At 36.1% G+C, this 23,042-nt stretch overlaps 1 protein-coding gene across 1 annotated transcript; it reads right to left on the bottom strand.

Moving 5' to 3' along the window:
• Positions 1–11,430: 11,430 nt before the first annotated feature.
• On the bottom strand, positions 11,431–21,804 carry LOC140835859 (uncharacterized). The gene is made up of 5 exons (XM_073201269.1): positions 21,712–21,804; positions 20,715–20,939; positions 20,551–20,623; positions 20,380–20,452; positions 11,431–11,811 (listed from the first exon to the last, which is right to left on the bottom strand). Exons 1-5 carry the CDS (start codon positions 21,802–21,804, stop codon positions 11,751–11,753), a joined length of 525 nt encoding a protein of 174 aa, XP_073057370.1. The 3' UTR covers positions 11,431–11,750.
• Positions 21,805–23,042: the final 1,238 nt, after the last annotated feature.

Below are 23,042 nucleotides of genomic sequence, written 5' to 3'. Positions count from 1 at the left end.
AGTTTATACGTGTTGAATGGTGAAGGGGGTGGGGCGGCTGCTGAATGCTATGGAACCCTAGGTTTCTCTCCTTTTAAAATTGAAAAATGAGATTTGTAGGGTGTGTTGTGTGTTTTAGTGTGTGTAAAAACGTGTAAGTGTGTGTGAGTGTGTGTAACGTGTGTGTGGGTTTTTAATTAGGAGAATTTAGTGCTAAATTAACTAATTAAAATACTAATTAAAAGTTGACACACACTAATTTAATCAAACTCCTCTATTAAAATAATTACATACTAATTTTAAAAGTTCTAAACTCTTAAATTACTAAATACATAAATAAGGCTTTTAAAATACTAAAAACTTAATAAATTATTTAAAATGCCCCACTCTTAACTCAAAATAAAATACCACACTTTAAATTGCTAAAAATTGTCATCGGTCTTTTCCTCGATCCCGCCTCGAATAATCGCCTGAAACATGAAACTCGAAAAGTATTTTAACGTGCATCAATTAAACATAAATATTAAAATAATACAAATTCTTAAATCGTGAATTAAAACCCAAATCAATGAATTAAGCATGAATTAAAACCATTTAATAAAATACATAAGGAATTTAATAACTTGCACGCAAGTGGTTCATGTGGATCTCAAATTTCGGGACGTCACATATTCACTGCCCTGAAATTATATTCCCCGATCAGGAGAAAGGTTACACAATACCCCAAAGAGATGATGAGGTACTTGATGAAGCAGATTGATCAACCATGCAAGGGAACATCAATAAAAACATAGAGCCCCCAGTGAACTATGAGCAAGTGATGATTAACCCTTTGTACCAATATGAAGAGTTTGAATATGGGACCATGTGAGGCTTCCCAGGAGTGTATACTGTTGTAAATGCTCGGGGGCACAACCATCCAAGGAGGATTTGAAAGAAAAATATCATTCCTCTGTGAATTTGAGCGTCACAAATTTACGTGCATTTATCAAGGACAAAGAGGTTAATCAAGGGAGTGACCAACCAAAGGATCCAGAAACAGGTTCAGAGAGTTCAAAGGCGGGTGATCTTTACCGCCCCGAAATCATTCAGGAAAAAGGGTTCACATCACCGCAAAAAAAAGTGCTTGGTGAAACAAATCAGTCACATGTTAAAAGGAAAAAAAATGAAAATACATATCAACATATGAACCATGTGCTTGTAGTGAATAATCCTGGATACCAACCTGGAGATTTTGAAAATGGGATCATGTATGGATACCAGGAAGTAAATGCCGGTGCAAAAGCTTGAGGGGGCATAAGAAAACAAGGAGAAGTCGAAAGGCATAAAGTAATGTAAGTACCATCATGCCTTTAACCATATTGTTAAGAATCGTTGGACGTTCGAGAATATTTTTCAGAAAACAAAGGAAATAAAGAAATATCCGATACCAAAAGACCAAATGTTTTAAGTCACTATGAGAAATAATGATGAAAGGTTGAGATTTATTCAACATAAATATTCCAAAAATATTGACAAGTCCACGGTCTTTGGGCCGAAGAACGGATAATTCTCGAAACTTTCAATCAACAAAAACTAGTGATTTCAAGGGGAGTCAACTCATCAAAGATTCAGAAACTGCCATGACGGTAGGAATCGATCTTACTTCAAGTCAACAAAACCAGAACTCGGGAGGAAATCTACTTAACAGGGTAGACATGAACACCTGAGTAAAATTCAGTCCAAGAAGGCTAATAATAACCAGGTAATGAGAATTCAATTTGTGATTTCTGCAAGGAGAGAGTTTTGTGAAGCTTGGAGAATGGTGTTGCAAAAGGTTTCATAAGCCACTCACTATGATACATTAAAAAAGGTTGTTCAGAGAAAGAGTTGCTACATAAAAAGAGGAGTCAGATATTTGGAAAATGAACTCACACTTGATACTCTGTTCATCAAAGATTGTGTAGGAAGTAGATTCAAGTTTGGCAGATCAACTATTGAAGATAAGTTAATGGATAATGATGATGATTTATTGAGTGAAGATGATGATCAGAGAAGAAAAAAAAATCAACTTTTGTATATGAAAGTTTCACTTCTCACTAGATTGTGCCACATAAGTGGTGATACTGCCACAGAAGTTTAAAATGGTGGAATGAGAGTAGGAAGTTGGTGCTCAAAGAATCATTGCAAAAAGAAAGCCATACAAGAAAACTCCACGAAGGAAGTTCGGGAATGATTATCAAAGAATATCACCCAAACAGACCTAAACAAATGATATTCGAGAAGCCTACACTAACCATTACCAAGCACATAAGACTATTATACATCAATTCCACGTGAATGGAAGCCAGTATCTAGAGTGCTAATTGGTAATGGCTCAACATTGAATGTCTGGTTGGTGAGGATGTGAGGAAGTTTTTCGGGAAAAACTGAAGAATACTTAATTCCCACATAAGTTTCGGTTGCTGCATTTACAGAGAAAACCACTAAGACCATTATGGAACTCCCCGCTAATTTTATTGCGGGGAGTACATCATTGAGCGCTTTTTTGTGGTAAAATCATCTGCCAACATTCAAGTATTGTTAGGTAGAGATTTGATCCATGAAAACCAATGCATATCATCCTCGATGCACCACCTAATATTATTTTCTAATGGAGATGATAGAGATTGAGGAAGTCGATGGACAACCTTTTCAAGCTAGTGCAAGTGCAGTTGAGGCTAGATACTATGATGTGGATTTTAGGGCCATTAAATTTTGCAGCAAGAGTAAAAGAGTGAGTCAAATGTACATGCTAACACCAAGCTTGGTGTTGGAAATAATCCTCAATCCTATTGTTATCTTGCCGCCTAGGCCGGTAATTCAACTATTTATTGAGGAACTTCATGCTTGAGTTTAACCAAAGGGAAAAAGAGGTAGTTGAAACCTCTATGTGGAGGGTACATGTGCAGCAAATACTGAATAAACTAGAAGATGAGAAAGTATGTGACACCCATCGTAACGTCTACTATTAAACTACTGAATTTTTTTTTTAAAAAAAATCACTAAGTCTTGGCCGAATATATATACACAAAAATACGCATAAAAATCGTATCATGCATTTTATAACAACTACTGAATGAAGTAACTATAGTTAAAAATCTTAAAAGTCTATTCGACTGAAACTTTTACTGTTAAACGTAAAATACCAAGCATAATAAAATTTTCTAAAAATCATCAACATAGTAAAATCATCAACCTTTTAAAATTGTTTAAACATGTCTTCTTAAAATCATGTAATGCGGAAAAATACATGGTCATCGGGTTTCCCGTGCACCCCAGCTCAGTCCACTCAGTTTTCAGCACCTCAAGTCTCCTCATCAACAAGATCACCTGTATCAATCACACCTAGTGAGTTTAAAGACACAACACACACGAACCATTATAACAAAGTACGTATACATATCATGCAACAATGAAAAGTACTATAATTAAAATAACTTTCATAATCTTCAAAAGTATGAACATAAACATAAACATATTCATATCATGTCATCTTAAACATATATATTTTCCTTGATTGAATTCATATAATTAGTTGTGACTTTCGTATCAGCTGTTGGTCGATGGATCTATCTACATATAACCATGGTACCAGGCGGCGAGGACATCAGCGACACTCTCACCCGTCAACTGACCATTGGCCTTACATGTTTCGTGTTTGTGTTCGTGTTCATATTAGTCACAACCAAATCATATCCTTCAAACATGTCATCATATTCAGCACTTATAAAATTTCATGCTTATACATACATTTTCTTGAAAACAAACATGTGACGTAGTTTCAGCATTTTTCGTAAAATTCATATTCATTTCAAAATAAAAAATTTAAACATACATTTTCATTTTTCAGGGTACTGCCATGACAGATAAGTTGACTCGGGTGCAGAATGACCATTTTGTCCATGAAACCCTAATTTGACCATTTTACCCTGGTCCTTAAAACTCCGACCAGAATCATTCAAACTTAATAAAACACCTTAAAAAAATACTTAAAGTAATTTCTTAGATGTAAACTCGAGCTCATGCATTATATTATATAATTCGTTTTAAAACTTGGACTATAGTCCCGATTTTAACCCGACTCAACCCAAAACTTAACCAAAATTTCCCAAACTAAAACCATATCTCCCTAAAACCCAATCAACCCTTATACAGCCCCATACAAACCAATTGGGACCCTTGAAACTTCGACCTAACCCATTGGAATTTCTGCACAAAAATCCGAATCCCTAAATTGACCCTTAGGCTCTAACTGTCGGCCCTAGCCCCAAGCCATCAAGATCACGCCCTAACCAACCATCCTAGGACCAAGAACAAACCCATGAGCACCTGCCTGGACCACCCGAAGCAAGCCAAGCCCGCAGGATCGCAACAACACGCCCGTGTGGCCCAACCCTCAACCCGTGCGACCAAGCCTCCAACCCACGGCCATAGCCTTTATTACCAGAAACCTATGGACCACCCAGGCTTTAAATCAGACCCACCAAGACCTAAACCACTGCCTGGAATGAGCCATGCATGGCTGCCCCTTCACCCTAACCAAAGAAAACACAAAGCTCCTCAAATGAATAATCCGATCTGTCCTCCCCACAACACTGATTCTAGATCTGATCTAGTACTTAAACATCTTCCGAACTTGCTGTGAATCAAGCCTCTATCTACGAGAACCTGGAAGCACTTCAAACCATGTAAAAACTGAGAAGCAAGTGAAGAAAACAAGATTTTTCCATGCATATCCAATCAAAAGTGAATAAAACAATAGATCTATCATATACCATGCAAGATCGTTCAAAATTACATAATATTGTGTGAATGATGAGCAAAGAGGGTGGACGTGCCTTTGCTTCTGAACGATCAAAAATTCGCGCAAACGATAGGAGAGATGAACACCGGAGTGATGAGATCACAATCTTTAAGGATTCCCTTGAAAATAGAGGCCAAAAATCCTATTGGAGGCGTGGATGTGAGCGACCGAGAGAGGAGTGGGGAGAGCTAGGGTTTGAGTGAAAAGTAAAATGGAAGAACGATGAGATAATGGGCCTTGGCTTTAAAATATTAAAAGATAGAGGTCTTGGCCCAGAATCATACTATAACAGGCCCAACAAGCCATATAACGTGTACGTAAAATATTTCGTTTTGATAAGTTTTCAAAAATAATACCCAACCCTCAAAAAATCCTTAATTTTGCCAAAAATCGAATAACAGTTTAAAATATGACTCGACGTGTAAAAATATTATCCTAAAGAGCCTATTTTCGAAAATTGCAATATAAATATGTCATATATTAAATAATTGAAAATAATTATTTAAAAAAACATTTTCCTTAACTGTCCCCGATCTCTGTTCTTTGGTCGACCATCGAATACTGCCCAAAGCCCTGATTTAGGCGATTCTAATAAACCATGTAGTAAAATACATAATCATGTCGTAAACATGCATATAAAACCATTAAATAATTCTAATACCCCAGATTTTCACGCAGTCATGTTACATTATTTGAATTTTTAGACATTAAAACCATAGAATTGAGGTTGTTTAAGATTATGAATATGAAGAAGATGAAATCCAAGTTGATGAGTTGACATTAAACAAAATAGAAGATACGGAAGTATGGGACAACCATGAAACTGAGGTTGTCCAAGATGAAGAATATGAAGAAGATGAACTCCAAGTTGATGAGTTGTTAATGGCACCATCTCAAATAGAATATGGTCAGCATGAGGTACAAAAAGCATTAGAAAAAATCAACTTAGTGGATCTTTAGGATCCTAAAGTAGTATATGCGAGTGCATTAATGAAAAAAAAAAGATCAAGCAGGATTTGATTGACTTGCTGAGAGAATGAGTAAAGAAAGCAAGGAAACAATATGGTTTGTGGGGAGTTGGCCCTTAGGCCACTTTGCATATATTTTTATGTTAATGTTATTGTTACTTTTGTTGAATTTTGTAAAAAGATTGTGGAGAAAATAGGTTCTACAGCCACTTCTTTGAATATGTTTTTCTTATTTGTGGAGTGGCAACCCAAGGGGTGGGCCTTCAGGCTACTTAAAAAGTATAACAAAAGATGGTATGGAAGTGGTAAGCTAGACTTGCTTTGGCCAACTATAAAATAAATAAAGAAGGAGAAGCGTACGATGAGAAGACTATGTGGTTGCTGTATATTATGCATGATGTAAATGCTTGAATGAAGTTGGTTATTTGGCCACTTTATTCAGATTGGATGTATTTGGGTTCATCATTAAATCAATTAAAGAATTGGGGAATTTTAGGCCAACTTTTGGCTTTTAACAGAAATGAAAGAGGTGGGTTTGATTAATTGGTTCAAGATACAAAAATCATTAGAATAACTCACCTACAACATCCAACACCATACACATCCATCATTATTCCACAAAAACATTCAATAACAGCAGTTCCACCAAGAACATCCACAAGCACGATATATAAATCGGAGCCACCGCATGCAAGCCTAAGACCAAAAGATGTATGCGAGAAAGGGGTCCAACTAAATAGCAAGCACACAAATGGCTGCTTAAGAAGGTGGATATGACCCCAAGTGAAATACGACACACAAGTTTAAGTATAAATATGACATAACCTGCATTGAAGGTGCATTGGCTCGTGATGAAACAGCGATGTGAGCTCGGCCACAATATGGCCTGCCAATATTCATGTTAGTAGTACCTGCTACCAACAAGAAATCTCACATAAAAATAGCCGAAACAAGGTTTCAGAGGCAAAACAAGATATACTATTTACCATGTTTTAGGACTCATCCAATACCAACATCACAACATACATGGGAGTCTATATTAACAGTTGCATGGGGTAGCATTGTCTAGATTATCTTTATACCAAGGATCTGTGGCAGTTGCAAAACAGAATAACTTTGCACCACAAATGGATCTTGAAGGCATAAATTGATGTTAAATGAACTCAAAGTGAAAAAGTCAAAGATCAAGCCAAACCATTCACATGCAGAAATGGATCATATGGCTGCCAAACTAAAGATCCAAGATTATCCGTAGCAAGTAGAGAAAATGTAGTGGAAAAGGAGATTACGCATCTTTTGTTACTTCACCTACCAAACACACCAAATCTCGGTTGAAGTAGCTACAATAGGACCAAGTGAGTACTAGGGAAAACAAAATACATGTTGTAGTCGTACGATCCATGAGAAGAGATCAGACAGAAGCGAATGGGGTTTGTTGAGAAGGTGTGAGAAGCAAAAATTAAATTGGGTTCAATTAATTTCCCAAACCCAAGAATTTAATTAACAGAGAAAAACAATACATCAGTGCAAAGTGTTTAAATAGATCAGGAATAGTGCAAATACAAGGAGATCATGTGAAGGAATAATGGGAAGATCTTGGATCATGGAAGAGAAGGGAAATCTCCTAGAATTTGGAAGAAAAGAGAATTCATAGGAAAGAAACAAAATACAACTCAAAACATCAAACTAAAAAATGTTCGAACAATAACTTTACAAATTTTAGTCACTATTTTCAAGTATTTTCATCTTTTGTATTCCAAATTTTATCTTTTCTAATCTATTTTCATTCCAATTTCCAGCGAACATTATTTTAACTTCCATTTTTTTTCAATTCCTAGTGATTTGTGCATACATAATTATGACATGAGTTTATTTTTTCAATTTTCTAATAAGCTTACTTCATTTTTAGTGTCATATTTTCTTAAGAGAATAAAACTAACGATTAAATCAGGGATTCGCTTTCGTTTTATTAATAGAAGTTAGATTTTTATACTTTTTAAATACAAATTGATGTATTTTCGCACCTGGGATACCTACATCACATAAATTTTTGCAAACAGGATCGGATGAGGGAACATGTGGCGGTTGGAGGACGAGGACGAAGAGGGGATGGATCGAGCTCGGAAGAGGTGGAGAAACGCCGAGGAGGAGAGGGCGTAGTGGAGGGCGATACACATGCACTTGGCGGTGGCGATTTGGCAGAGGGGGAGGTGGACGAAGATCTAGTGCATGGTTTCTTGGGGGAGAAGGTTGAAGGGGGAGAAATCAATTGAGGATAGGTGATCGATTAATCAAAAAGATCGATCTACACAATTTAATAAAACCATACGAACAGAATTCTTACAAAATGATAGGAAGAATTCTAAGGAAACAATTAATGTAGACTTATATTATTGGGAGTGTACCTACAAAAGATAAGCCGACATAAGCTTCTGATTTAAGATGAAATACTTGAGTCGGATATATATAAAGTTTATATTATTTTAGGATAACAAGTAGGTTTTTTGAGAAATTTGTGGGTATCGAGTAACGTATAACATAATAAGTTTTGACTCTTCTTATGATACTAAGAATGATAATAAAAAAGGATTCTAGGAGAAAAACATTAAATGAAACTCCGTCGTGTTAGAACGCGCTAGACTCATGATATTAATGAAAGACAGATTTAATAGAATAAAAATTATTTAAGGACTTTTCTTGCACTTAAGGTTGAGTGAAAATTTATTTTACAACGATTGAGTTATAATTTTGGGATTAAGTCAACGGAATATAGATTGATATTGAGTAAAGTTCCAAAATTCTATATGTGTTGTAAGTTTTAAGATAATTTCAAGATAGAGTAAAATTAGTATCAATACGCATATATTTAGTATCGACTTGGTTCAACTCACTATGACGGATTTCAATGTCATTCTAGGAATGAATTGGTTATCTAAGAGTCATGCAATAGTATATTGTCTCGTAAAAATATCAAACTCCGAACCCTAAACCAAGAAGAAGTCATATACCATAGTAAGGCCAAGAAACATAAATCATTCATTTCTGCTTCCCAAACCTGGAAAACCATGAAGTATGAAGAAGAAGTTTACCTAGCAATGATGAACAAAGTAAAAAAAAAAAAAAACTGAGGCTGAAACTAGAAGACATTCTAATAGTACAAGAATTTTTTGCCGTCATTCCGAAAGAGTTACCTGGAATGGTCCCAAACTGCGGATTTGAGTTTGAAATAAACTTGGTACATGAAGTTGCACCAATTTCCAAGGCACCCTACCGAATGACTCGAGCTAAACTTAAGAAGCTAAAAGAACAACTTTAAGACATGTTAGACAAGAACCAGATTAGACCAAGTTTATCCCCATGGGGAGTTCCAGTCCTATTTGTAAGGAAAAAGAATGGAAGTATGAGATTAAGTATAGATTATAGATCATGCAATAAGATCACAATTAAAAACAAATATCATCTTCCAAAAATAATGATCTTTTCGATCAACTTAAAGAAGCTACGGTATTTTACGAGCTCGACCTGAGATAAGGTTACCATCAACTAAAGGTCATAGTCTTGATAGGAAATTGAGATATAATACGAGAAAGAAAAATTTGAGAATTAGTTTTTATATGATATGATTGATTGGAATTTTAGTTTTCTAGGATATAATTTAGTTTGATGATATTGAGTTATAGTTTTGACTTTTGCGATTTTATATTGTTGTAACCATCTTGATAAGAAAACTGTAATTGAAAACCAGTATGTATATTGTATTGATCAGGACATGATTTTCGAGATTAAAGTAAATTGATTTTGGGACTAGTTATTATATTGATGATCCATAGAAAGTTAATACAAGAAATTGGTTTTTTGGATTTAAGAAAGATTGATGTGATTGGGCTTCAATTAATAACTGTTGAACTTCTTCTCAAGAAATTATTTATACTAGTTTATTAAGCTATAATTTATAAGATATATAACTATTTGGTTAGGGTAAGTTGTTGTAGTTTTAATTATTTTGGTTCAATAGGCGATATTTTGGGTGTAGTAACAGAAATGATAATAAGAAAATATTGTGTTACAAAATTCAAGGTAATAATAACGCAGAACTTTAGTTATTTCAACTACAAGCTAGATTAAGATGTATAACAAGAATCATTAAAGTATGATTTAGGAATTGTAGACAATTGTCTAAACATATCGCACGAGAAGTTGCATGTAAATTAGAAGATAAGATGTGCAAGCGGTATTCTTACATGTTCGAAAATCAATACAACTCAGTTTTCGAGGATGAAATTTTTAATAAGGAGGGAGAGATGCGAGGGCCAAGAATTTTGCAAAAGAGCCCCTAATTTTAAAGAATTACAAACTTGAGCACCAAATTTTCAAGTTATGGAATTAGTGAAAGTTATGTAAGAAAATCAAATCATTACCTTGAATAAGCCTTGTAATCTTGATATTCAGGAAAGATATCAATCTGTTTGTGGTAAATTTTCCACTACACCGCCTATAAATGATAGACCAAGGCATGAGAGAAAGGCAACCCATCATATTTTCGAAAAATAGAGAGCATGATTTTGAGATTAAAGTTTTGTTTTAGAATGAGCATAATTGCGCCCGAGTTCTGCCGGGTTATAGCACCGAAGATATCCAAACGATGTCTGGATTTAGGCAGAAATTCTAGCTATTTTCGAGACAATAAATTTTTTTGTGGGCTTATTGTTTTAAAAATATATTTGTATATGAAATGATTCAGTTTTTGAAAGTTTCATTCGAGCATGAGTTATTCGTTTTGTGTTGTGTTAAAAGTACGATACGTTTTGAGAATTGTTGGAATTAAACATGATATAGGAACAATTTCCAAACTATGATATGATATTGGCTCTAACACGGTCGGATTGTAACTGTTATATAGCATCAATCCTTATAGAAGTAAAAATTAGGGACTGATATCAGTAAAACATTAGTAGATGGATTTCAGTATTTACTATGATTTATATCATGCCACTAAGTTTATGAAGCACAATGGTGCTTTATGATTATGACATGTTATGTTAAGATTTCACATATATATGTTGTTATGTCTCGAACGGCCCCACTTGCTAAATATTTAAAAAATACTCACCACTTAGGGATGTAATCGAGTCAAGCCGAGCCGAACTCTTGAATGTTTGAGCTTGGTTCGTTTATAATCGAGCCGAGCTCGAGTTTATTTAACGAATATATGCATAGCTCACGAGCTTATTCAAGCCTTTATCGAGCCTAAACAAGCTTAATAAATATGAATTATACATTTAAATTTTCATTAAATTAGTTTAAAAAATAAATTATATATTTAAAGAAAAATATATTATTCTTATTTAAAATTTGTAAATTTATTATAATAAATAAATTTAATAGCTTTTTCTATATATTTCATAAATAATATGCAAAATCAATAAATCAAATATCAAAACTATTATTTTTTCATCTAAAAGATTACTCATTAACTTATCAATGAACATGTTCACGAGCTAACGAGCCGAATACTGTAAAGCTTGAGTTTGGTTTGTTTATCTTAACGAACCTCATTAAACGAGCTCAAACGAGCTTTTATCGAATCGAGTTTCGAATAGCTCACAAACAGTTTGATTCGTTTACATCCTTAATGATGAACAATTTGAAGAAGGGGAATGAGAATACTCTAAGAAGATGATAAATCCATGTTTATCGAAGACCAGTCTTTTTAATTCGTTATTCAAATTACGATGCAAAACTGCTTCCATAGTTATATTTTTAGTAGTTGTCATTTGAGGTTTCAAGTTGTAAAGACGATATTATTTCAAGTTATTTATGAAATAGACTGGTTTGGTTTATACAGTGATACATGGCTTGTTATTTTATGATTGTGTGATTGATTAACAATGTCGGTGTCGATGCACCTAGGTATTGGGGTGTGACATGGGAGACGACAACACTACACAGTACCTAAATACAACTTAGCGCACTCTCAACTAGCTCTGGTACTTTCTGATGCTTCCTCTCGAGCACCTGAATTCGAGCCACATGTACCACCTGTCATGTCCACATACAAAAGACACGTTACTCCCTCTTGGAGATCAGAACCCCAGTACGAAACATCAAGAATTCACAAAATGTGACATAGAAATGCAATGATGAAATACTATTGATAATCAACAATCGTACATAATATGCTCGAGCTAGTTCATGCTTCGGTAGATTGTGTTTGGGGGATATGGCTCTACTCTATATGTTAGCAACTACTTAATCCAGACCGAATTGAGGCTGTCCAAAAATCTCCAAGACTCAATATATTATCATATAATGGATTTCAATTGAAATATAACGGATCTCATTGACATATAGGCTCAGTATGATATGTTCAGTGGTATCAATATGTCTAACTATTATAAACTGTGTGTGAGCAAAATAAATATTTTATTTTATTTTTCATATTAGTTACCAATTGATAATACGCGACTCAACATATAATATCACATAAATGAAAATAAAAAATAACAAATAAATCATACATAGGATCATCACATGCTTCTGTCAAACACCGTGAAAATAATTGATATCTATGTAACTCAACAAGCGATTACTAATAATAAAATTCCTCAAGAAAAAGCTTGGAAATATTAACTCAGACAAATCTCTTAAATATTAAATTTAAATGATTTTATTATCATATAACAATGTCATAACCATATAAATTCATCTAAAATTATACAAACTTTGTTTCAAACATTTCAACTCAAATTGTAAGCTCAGATTGTGAGGAAGTGGTACTTCGAAATGTTCGTTCAAGTTTCGGCCGATTTTATGAAGCTAAATAACGAGGACATAAAGTTCACTCAATATTATATTCAAATATAAATGATATGTCGTAAAAAATGAAGGAAACAAAATAATATGTAGAAACTGTTAGAGAAAATGTGAATAAAATGAAAATGTGAATGGAAATGTGGTTGTCCCACATTGGAAGCTTAGAGAAAGGTTTTCCTCCTTATTAGTTCTAGTGTGGACTAAGGGTTTGGGCCCCAAGGGGTACCAAAGCTTTTAGAAGGGGGGTGACGCTATTAGGCTAGGTCTCGATGAATTAAACACACGCGCACACCCGCCCGACCCGGTCCAGCCCGGTGGGTGTGGTGTGGTCTTTGACCGATATTAATCTTTTGGACCAAAATTATTTGAAGAAATAAATTTTGTTGGTGTCCAAACAGAAGCTGGTGCACCCTTGCGCGTGTTCTTGCACGGATGCACGCGAACAGAAGGCAGCGGCGGCCGCGCATGATGTCGCGCAGCCGCGCGCGCCACACTGGTTTTCAAAGTGCGCGGATAGAACATGGCGCGCGGCCGCGCCAGTTCTCGAGCCGGTGCGCGCGCGCTGCTGTGCGGAAGAAGAACAAGGCATCCTTTCACCGAAACAAGATGGCTACTCATCAAAAGTTGCATCTTTGCACGAAATATTGTGTTCATTCAAGACAATCTTTGATGCTCTCTATATATCCCTTACATGCATTCATTTACACACTTTTGTTGCATCGAATTTCTTCTCCATATTGATGCAGATTTTCGTTCATACACACTTGAAAGATCTTGCATTTCTTTGTTCGTCGAAGTCTAGAGTTTTTTGTGCTACTACTCTAGATAGGAGTCGTTGTATCTTAGGGAAGATTGTCGTTAACGTAAAGCACTAGTATACGGGCAATATCGTCTTGCGGATAAAGGATTTATCCTTGCCTCGACTTAAAGAATAGTTGCTGTTTCCAGAATTTCGAGAAGGACATTTCCAGAATTTCGAGAAGGACACAAGGTACCAACAACAATCGCAAGACGATATTTCGTGTTCTACATCTCTGAATTCTGAAAATTTCAAGCACATCATTCACTCCTATGGCCACTTCTCCCGCTCATGGTGAAAATCCATCTAAATTCACCGGTGCCGACTTCAAACGTTGGCAACAGAAAATGTTGTTCTATCTCACTACCCTGAGTCTGTCTCGTTTTCTGAATGAGGATCCACCTTCAGTTGCAGAAGATGATACCGACACACAACGAAGAAACGCTGTGGAAGCTTGGAACCACAGCGATTTTCTATGCAGGAATTACATCTTAAATGGACTTGATGACACACTTTATAGTGTCTATTGTTCAGTCAAAACTGCAAAGGAATTGTGGGATTCCTTGGAGAAGAAGTACAAGACGGAGGATGCGGGCATCAAGAAGTTTGTTGTTGGAAAATTCCTAGACTTCCAAATGACCGACTTCAAAACCGTGATTAGCCAAGTGCAGGAATTTCAAATCATTCTTCATGACTTGCTTTCTGAGGGAATGTTATTGAATGAGCCCTTCCAAGTAGCAGCACTAATCGAGAAGTTGCCGCCTATGTGGAAGGACTTCGAAAACTATCTTAAACATAATCGCAAGGAGGTGAAACTCGAAGATCTAATCGTGAGACTTAGAATCGAGGAAGACAACCGAAACTGTGAGGCCAAGACATATAAAAGGGCGATGGAATCTGAAGCTAAAGCAAATCTAGCGAAATCAAGTACTAGTCACAAGAGAAAGCGAGTGAACGATGACAAGAAACAAGGAAAAGCCAAGAAGTTCAAAGGGAATTGCTTCAATTGTGGCAAGCCGAATCACATGGCAAAAGATTGTCGCCTTCCAAAGAGAGACAATACAAAGAAGAAACAAAGGCAAGCAAATGTCGTCGAAGAACTGTATGTACCTAGTGGATATTTCGCAACTTGATTTATCTGCTGTTGTATTTGAAGCCAACTTGGTGGACAATCCAAGAGAGTGGTGGATAGACACCGGGTCTACTAGCCACATTTGTGCCGAGAAGGAGATGTTCTCATCCTACTCTCCCAACAGTGAAAGAAAACTATTTATGGGAAACTCTACAACGTCTGATGTCGTAGGAGTTGGAGAAGTAGTGCTGAAAATGACTTCAGGCAAAGAAGTAACGCTCAAGAATGTACTGCATGTTCCGGACATTCGGAAGAACTTGGTTTCTGGTTCTTTGTTGAGTAAGGTCGGTTTTAGGCTTGTGTTCGAATCGGACAAATTTGTGTTAACCAAGAGTGGTGTTTTTATAGGCAAAGGGTACCAAGATAATAGGGCTCTTTAAGATGAATGTAATGAATGTTATCCGCCAAGAGGCGAAGAATAAAGCTATAAATTCTGCGTATTTGATTGAAAGTTCAAATTTATGGCATGAAATATTGGGACATGTTAACTTTAACACGTTGCAAAGACTTGCAAACCAAAAAGTAATACCTACATTTAAAAAGGATCCACAACACAAATGTGAGATCTGTGTTGAAGCAAAAATGGCAAAGGTCCCTCTCCATTCTGTAACGAGAAGTACTACGCCGCTTGAGTTAATCCATACTGATATATGTGATTTGAAATATGTTCAAACTCGAGATGACAGAAGTATTTCATAACATTCATTGATGATTGCACAAGGTTTTGCTATGACTATTTATTAAAAAGCAAAGATGAAGCAATAGAAACATTCAAAGCTTATAAGAATGAAATAGAGAATCAACTCAGTTCAAAGATCAAAATGATAAGAAGTGATCGAGGTGGAGAGTATGTTGCTCATTTTGAAGAATTTTGCATAAACAATGGCATAATTCATCAAACTACAGCTCCATACTCACCTCAATCAAACGGAGTAGTAGAACGCAAGAATCGTGCTCTTAAGGAGATGATGAATGCGCTGTTGATAAACTCAGGCTTAACCCAAAACTTGTGGGGGGAAGCAATTCTCTCAGCGAACTACGTTCTCAATAAAATATCACTCAAAGGAAACAGTGAGACTCTATATGAGAAATGGAAAAAGCGTAAACCATCTTACTTTACCTCAAAGTGTGGGGGTGTTTGGCTAAAGTAGAAATACCAAAGCCAAACAAGTTAAGATTGGGCCTAAAACAATCGACTGCATCTTCATTGGATATGCAACTAATAGTAGTGCATATCGCTTCTTAGTGCACAAATCTGAAGTTCCTGATATCAATGAGGGAACGATAATTGAATCAAGGAACGCCGTATTCTTTGAAAATATATTTCCTTGTAAAGAAAGGAAAGAATCTCGTCTAAACAAAAGACCTTATGAAACTTCGATTGCACCCGTTCAAGGCAATGAAGATATAAGGCGCAGTAAGAGAGCAAGAGTTGAAAAGTCATTTGGTCCTGATTTTCTAACATACTTGTTAGATAATGAACCAAGAACTATTCAAGAGGCTCTATCAAATCCAGAAGCTCCTTTCTGGAAAGAAGCAATCAAAAGTGAAATAGATTCCATAATGTACAACCACACATGGGAGTTAGTTGATCTTCCTCCGGGTTTTAAACCTTTAGGATGCAAATTGATCCTTAAAAGAAAATACAAAGAAGATTGATCTATAGATAAATATAAAGCTCGATTGGTTGCCAAAGGGTTTAGACAACAAGAGAGATATGATTTCTTTGACACATACTCTCCAGTTACGAGAATCACGTCCATTCGTGTTCTCATAGCCATTGCAGCGTTGCATGACCTTGAGATTCATCAAATGGATGTTAAAACAGCCTTTCTAAATGGAGTATTGGAAGAAGAAATCTATATGGAACAACCCGAGGGGTTTGTTGTACCGGGGCAAGAGAAAAAGATGTGTAAACTTGTCAAGTCCCTATACGGACTCAAACAAGCACCTAAACAGTGGCATGAAAAATTTGATACCACAATGATATCAAATGATTTCAAAATCAATGAGTGTGACAAGTGCGTCTACATTAAAGGAAATGAAAATGTATATGTAATTGTTTGCCTTTATGTAGATGACATGTTAATCATGGGAAATGATCACTGAGTTGATCATAAATACTAAGAAAATGTTGAAAAAACATTTTGATATGAAAGACTTGGGGTTATGTGATATAATATCAGGAATTAAAATCTCTAGGAATTCTGAAGGAATTATATTATCACAAACTCATTATGTTGAAAAGGTTCTTGAAAGGTTCAAGGCACTCGACAATCCTTCGGCAAGAACACCTTTAGATTTGGGTGTTCATTTAGCAAAGAATCGAGGATAACCTATTGATCAACTAGAATATGCCAGGATAATCGGTAGTATAATGTACTTGACTAATTGTACCCGACCAGATCTTGCGTATTCTGTAAACAAGTTAAGTAGGTTTACAAGTAATCCAAATAAGGATCATTGGAAAGACGTGAGGAGAGTGCTTGGATATTTAAAATACACCATGAACTTTAGATTGGTATATACGAAATATCCAGCAGTATTGGAAGGATATTGTGATGCAAATTGGATATCTGACACAAAAGACTCCAAGTCCACAAGTGGATATGTGTTCACGATTGGTGGAGGAGCGGTGTCATGGAAATCTTCTAGGCAAACATGCATAGCTCGATCCACGATGGAATCCGAGTTTATTGCTTTGGACAAAGCAGGAGAAGAAGCCGAGTGGCTAAGAAACTTCCTAGAAGATATTCCTTGTTAGAATAAACCAGTGTCTTCTATTGTTATTCATTGTGATAGTCAATCAGCAATAGGAAGAGCACAAAGCAGTATGTACAATGGTAAGTCTCGACATATTCGTCGAAGACATAATACCATAAGACAATTGATCTCAAATGGGGTTATTTCTGTTGAATATGTGAAATCAAAGGAAAATCTAGCGGATCCGTTTACTAAATGTATAAATCGAGATCAATTGTATAAACTAACAAGGGGAATGGGCTTGAATGCCAAAAAATAAAAATGGTTATAGCGGTAACCCAACCTTGTGAATTGGAGATCCCAAAACCTTGGTTCAATGGGAAAAATAAGTTATAAACATTGGTTGAACACTTGAAAACAATGAAGGCTCATTCCTAAAACGTCCAAGTAAAATGTACCTGCAACATGTGGTGAGGTTAAAATTTTTAATGATTCCTATACCTAAGAGGTAGAGTATGGCAGGATACTCTTGATAGGAGATCACCTATATAAGTGCGTAGTGATGGCCGCTTCAAGAACACTTATGAATCTAAGATATGGTCCAGGGCCGAAACGGACACAACATGAGAACAAAATATGTTAGAGCTATTGTTGTGTAAATGTTGTTGACTTGGTTTACATAAACGGTTGAATGGTTCAAGACATCACGTCACCAAGCAACTAGTAAATCCGATAGTATTTTACTACGGAAGGTTCAAAGCCAAAAGCTACCTTTCCCGATGCAATAATAGTTCAAAATAACTTTCAAGTGGATCCGCATACATGCATAAATTTCATTCATGTGAGGGATTGTTAGAGAAAATGTGAATAAAATGGAAATGTGAATGGAAATGTGGTTGTCCCACATTGGAAGCTTAGAGAAAGGTTTTCCTCCTTATTAGTTCTAGTGTGGACTAAGGGTTTGGGCCCCAAGGGGTACCAAAGATTTTAGAAAGGGGGAGACGCTACAAGGCTAGGTCTCGGTGAATTAAACACACACGCGCGCCCGCCCGACCCGGCTCGGTGCGGTGAGGTGAGGTCTTTGACCGATATTAATCTTTTTGGACTAAAATTATTTGAAGGAATAAATTTTGTTGGTGTCCAAACAGAAGCTGGTGCGCCCTTGCGCGGATGCACGCGAACAGAAGGCAGCGCGCGGCCACGCATGATGTCGCGCAGCCGCGCGCGCACTGCTGTGCGGAATAAGAACAAGGCGTCCTTTCACCGAAACAAGATGGCTACTCATCAAAAGTTGCATCTTTGCACGAAATATTGTGTTCATTCAAGACAATCTTTGATGCTCTATATATATCCCTTACATGCATTCATTTACACACTTTTGTTGCATCGAATTTCTTCTCCATATTGCTGCAGATTTTCGTTCATACACACTTGAAAGATCTTGCATTTCTTTGTTCGTCGAAGTCTAGAGTTTGTTGTGCACTACTCTAGATAGGAGTCGTTGTATCTTAGGGACGATTGCTGTTAACATAAAGCACTAGTATACGGACAATATCGTCTTGCGGATAAAGGATTTATCCTTGCCTCGACTTAAGAATAGTTGTTGTTTCCAGAATTTCGAGAAGGACATTTCCAGAATTTCGAGAAGGACACAAGGTACCAACAACAGAAACACATATGATGGATGGCTCGAGATGTCTCCTCCACCCATATCCAAATTTACTAATTTATTTCTCCTCTTAATTAACACTTTTTCTTATTCATTTTGTGAACGAAGCTCACGTGCATATTTTCGAAGATAAAATATAATTCAGTATTTTAGACAATTGATATGTCATTAGCATCGGGTCCTTATGCGGCCTAATCATGGCCAAACTCGATTGCTTAAAACCAGTTTTTTATCATGCTGTGTTCAGGCACAGAGTCCGTGGGATGATGGCGAAATAATGGATTTGGTGGATGGATCGATTCAGGATGTCAACGTTGGCGGGGAGCAACGTTGCATCCAAGTTGGTATTTTATGCAAAGGAGAACGGGCCTCAAAGACCAACAGCGTCTGAGGTGCTCGATATGTTGGACGGAAATTTGCAGTTGATGATCATCATGTATACGTATATATTTCTTATTCAACTATTAATGCAATCGATAATTGTTTTTACTCTTCAATTAGTTTGCTGTTATGCAATTGAGCTATCCAAATTAAATTTTGTTTGCGAAATTGGTAGGATTGGAAGAAAAAAAAATGGAAAAAAAAAAAATTCAAGATTTATGATACTTTATTGATACCCATAGATGGCCCGTGGCCTATCTCTAGCCCGAATAAAAGGTTGGCCCATGACGGGCCTAGGTATTTCCCTATAAATATTAGATTTTAATGTTTAATTCATTCATTCAATATATTATTTTTCAGCAGCAACCTTAACTGCTCTCCACTTATATCCTCAATCTCTGACTTGAAAGTCGGATGGGCTACGCCGAGACATCCTCCTGGCCCCCTTCTAACAGTGATTTCAGGCTCATGGCAATCTCGAAACCTGCATCTAGACTAGTGACACTTGCCGAAATCGGACCCTACATTTCCCGTGAATATTTGTTTAAGTAAAAGATAACGATGTGCTAGAGGTGATGAATTTGAAATCCACATACTTCGATTAATTTTATTATTTACGAAGAAATGAAGTATTAAAACTAAAATCAACTTACTTATTTACACATTGATAATATATAAAATAAATTTCAAATGACATAATTATTGATTATCTTGAAGTTCGTTTTTATTAACATATAATCTTATAATATATAAGAAGTAGATTTGAAATTTATGATCTTACTTTTTTAAACAACAAATGTATATGCTAAATCAAACTGAAATATTCGAAGTGACATTATTCGACAAGAAACCATAATTTTTGAAATAATTGAACTCTTGAGTTAGGTAGCATTTAATAAGTTACTACGTGAGCTATGCAATCTCTAAATCACAAAACAGTCTGTATAAGAAGTTGCACAGATTAATCAAAAAGCTTACTCTAAATTGAAGATGAAAAGAACAATTGTCGCACTCGGTAAATGGGAGAAGTGAATTTCTCTGGAGCTGGAGGATAGTTGGACAGTTGAGGGATTTTGTTTGTACTTTGTACTTGAAAAGTTCACCAAATACCTGGAAGAATTTAAAGATTTAAGGCCACCAATCTGCTTAAGAACGTTATGAAGCGGAGAAGATGATGATCCACCTGCAAAACAGAAATGAGATATCTTTGGTAAACATATACGCTTATGATCTCATTGGTCATGGGCTCAAGTTGTCTTGGAGGAGTGTCGTAAATCCAACCTCGATTCGTCATTTTTGTTTTGGCTGGTGAAAATATTATTTTCATGGATGGTGAGTTCTTCTGAAGGAAGCACTAGGAATTGGGTGGAAATCAGATTTCTGTAATAAGAGAGGTATAGAGAGAATATTCATCCATTGTGCTCGACAATAAATGACCGGCCAACCCGTAATGTGAAAGAATGAGCATGAATATATGAACTTCCAGTACCTACTTCATAACTCCTCTGTTTTGCAACTGTATTTCGGTGCTTCTGAATGAAATCTACCATATCATCTTTGGTCCTATCTCCATCATACTGCACCACATTTCCACTAGATGATATGAAATAGAACGTCGAATAACCTTTCACATCAAAGGTCTCACGTGGAATATCATTTGCAGTAGCATCCTACAAAATTCCAAAGAAAATAATTGTCAAGAACGACAAGGAAACTTCATGTGTCAGGAAAAGCAAAACAGAAGAAAAGTCATAATCTTTCACTGAAAAAGAAAAGTGCAAGTGCAGAGAGACATGAAATTTTTCCACATCGGCTATAAGATAGATGTGCTGGCATTATATGCTGATATCCTGCTATGCTAATCACTATGGCCTTTGCATTTCATCACCCGGAACAATGCTTTAAGAGTCAAGTGAAAGGCGACATTTGTAAAACTATTTTCTACACTTATGAGATTGAACTGAGAATGTGAAATTAAGTGGTATTGGTGAGTCAATCTTCCGAGTGATTCAGCCACTTGACCTTGACTATTGGAATGACTTTGTGTCGCAGTCTTCTTTCTTGCCTTGCCAAGATTTGGACAGGTCTTTCTTCATATGTCATATTTGGAGTCAATTGTAAAGGTTCATAATTTAGTACATGTGATGGATTCGACCTGTACTTTCGCATCATCGAAATGAGAAACACATTGTGAACTCCAGAAAGCATCGGTGGCAATGCCACTCTATAAGCTAGTGTCCCAACCCTTTCCAAAATCTCGAACGGAACAATAAATCTTAGACTAAGTTTTCCCTTCTTTCCAAAACGCATAACACCCTTCATAGGTACTATTTGCACAAATACATGGTCTCCCGCTGCAAACTCTAAGTCTCTTCGTCTCTTGTCAGCATAACTCTTTTGTCGGCTTTGTGCAGTCTTCATTCTCTCATTAATATTGACTACAAGCTCGGCAGTCTCTTCAATCACATCCGGAACCAATCTCTCTTCTTTCACCAACCTAGTTCCAATGAATAGGAGATCTACATTTTCTTCCATAAAGTGCTTCAAAAATATCCATCCCGATTGATGTTTGATAGCTATTATTGTATGTGAACTCCACTAGAGGTAATTTAGGTTCCCAACTTCCTTGGAAATCAATAACACTTGCTTGCAGTAGATCTTCCAATATTTTTACAACTCTTTCAGACTAACCATCGTTTTGAGGATGGAATGCGGTACTGAATAATAACTTAGCCCCCAAAAAATCGCTGCATGCAGACTTTTCCAAAAAGATGACGTGAATCTCGGATCTTTGTCAGAAATAATAGATACAGGAATCCCATGCAGACGAACTATCTCTTGAATATACAACTCTGCATACTGAATCATGGTGAATGTCATCTTAATAGGTAGAAAATGTGTTTTTTTCGTAAGACGATCCACTATCACTCATATGACATTGAATCCCTTAATAGTCTTTCGCAATCCCACAACAAAGTCCATAGTAATATTTTCTCATTTACACTCGGGAATAGGAAGTGGCTTAATTTTCCCCGCTGGTCTTTGATGCTCTGCTTTTACTTGCTGACAAGTCAAACACTCGGATACAAATCTCAAAATGTTTCTCTTCATGCCTGACCACCAATATAACAACTGTAAATTTTTATACATCTTCGTGCTTCCCGGATGAATGGAATATGCGTATTGGAATTATTTTATTCAAAGCTATTTGGATTAGGTAAGTTTGAATTTCAAATTTATGGGATATTTGTTCATACGGAAATTTTGAGCGAAATAAAAATAAAAGGGAAATAGTTGTGTTCAATATAATTTATCAATTGATGAATATTAAGATTTTTTTTATCAAGTAAGAAATCTAAAAGCTTGATATGGGGATTCTAGAATTCTATGGGTTATAAGTGAAATTGATTTATTAGAGTTAGTCTAATGCTACCATGGGCTAACTTATTAAGTTTTATACGCTAGTATTAATTAAGCATTAAGGATACGTAAGGGTGCGACGTTCGCTTCAATAAGGAAAGTCCCAGGGTTTTAGAACCCTTCCATATCATGTCTAGGACGTGACCAAAACAATTTTTTTCAAGCTTGGTTCACGGATCCTTGGGATTTTTACATAAACATGACAAGGGCCCATCGATTTTTCAAAAATCTGATTTCTGTGTGAGTGTGAGTTCGGTTTTTGGGTGTTGTCTGGATTATGTTTGGCTTCTAGCCCATAGCTATGGTTCATACAACACTTCATCATGTCTAGATTGATCCATGGTCGATTATAG

The sequence above is a fragment of the Primulina eburnea genome, chromosome 7 (assembly GCF_022965805.1).
Source record: "Primulina eburnea isolate SZY01 chromosome 7, ASM2296580v1, whole genome shotgun sequence".
NCBI lineage: Eukaryota > Viridiplantae > Streptophyta > Magnoliopsida > Lamiales > Gesneriaceae > Primulina > Primulina eburnea.
Note: the sequence above shows the minus strand (reverse complement) of the source record. Positions and strands in the feature narration are given on the sequence as shown.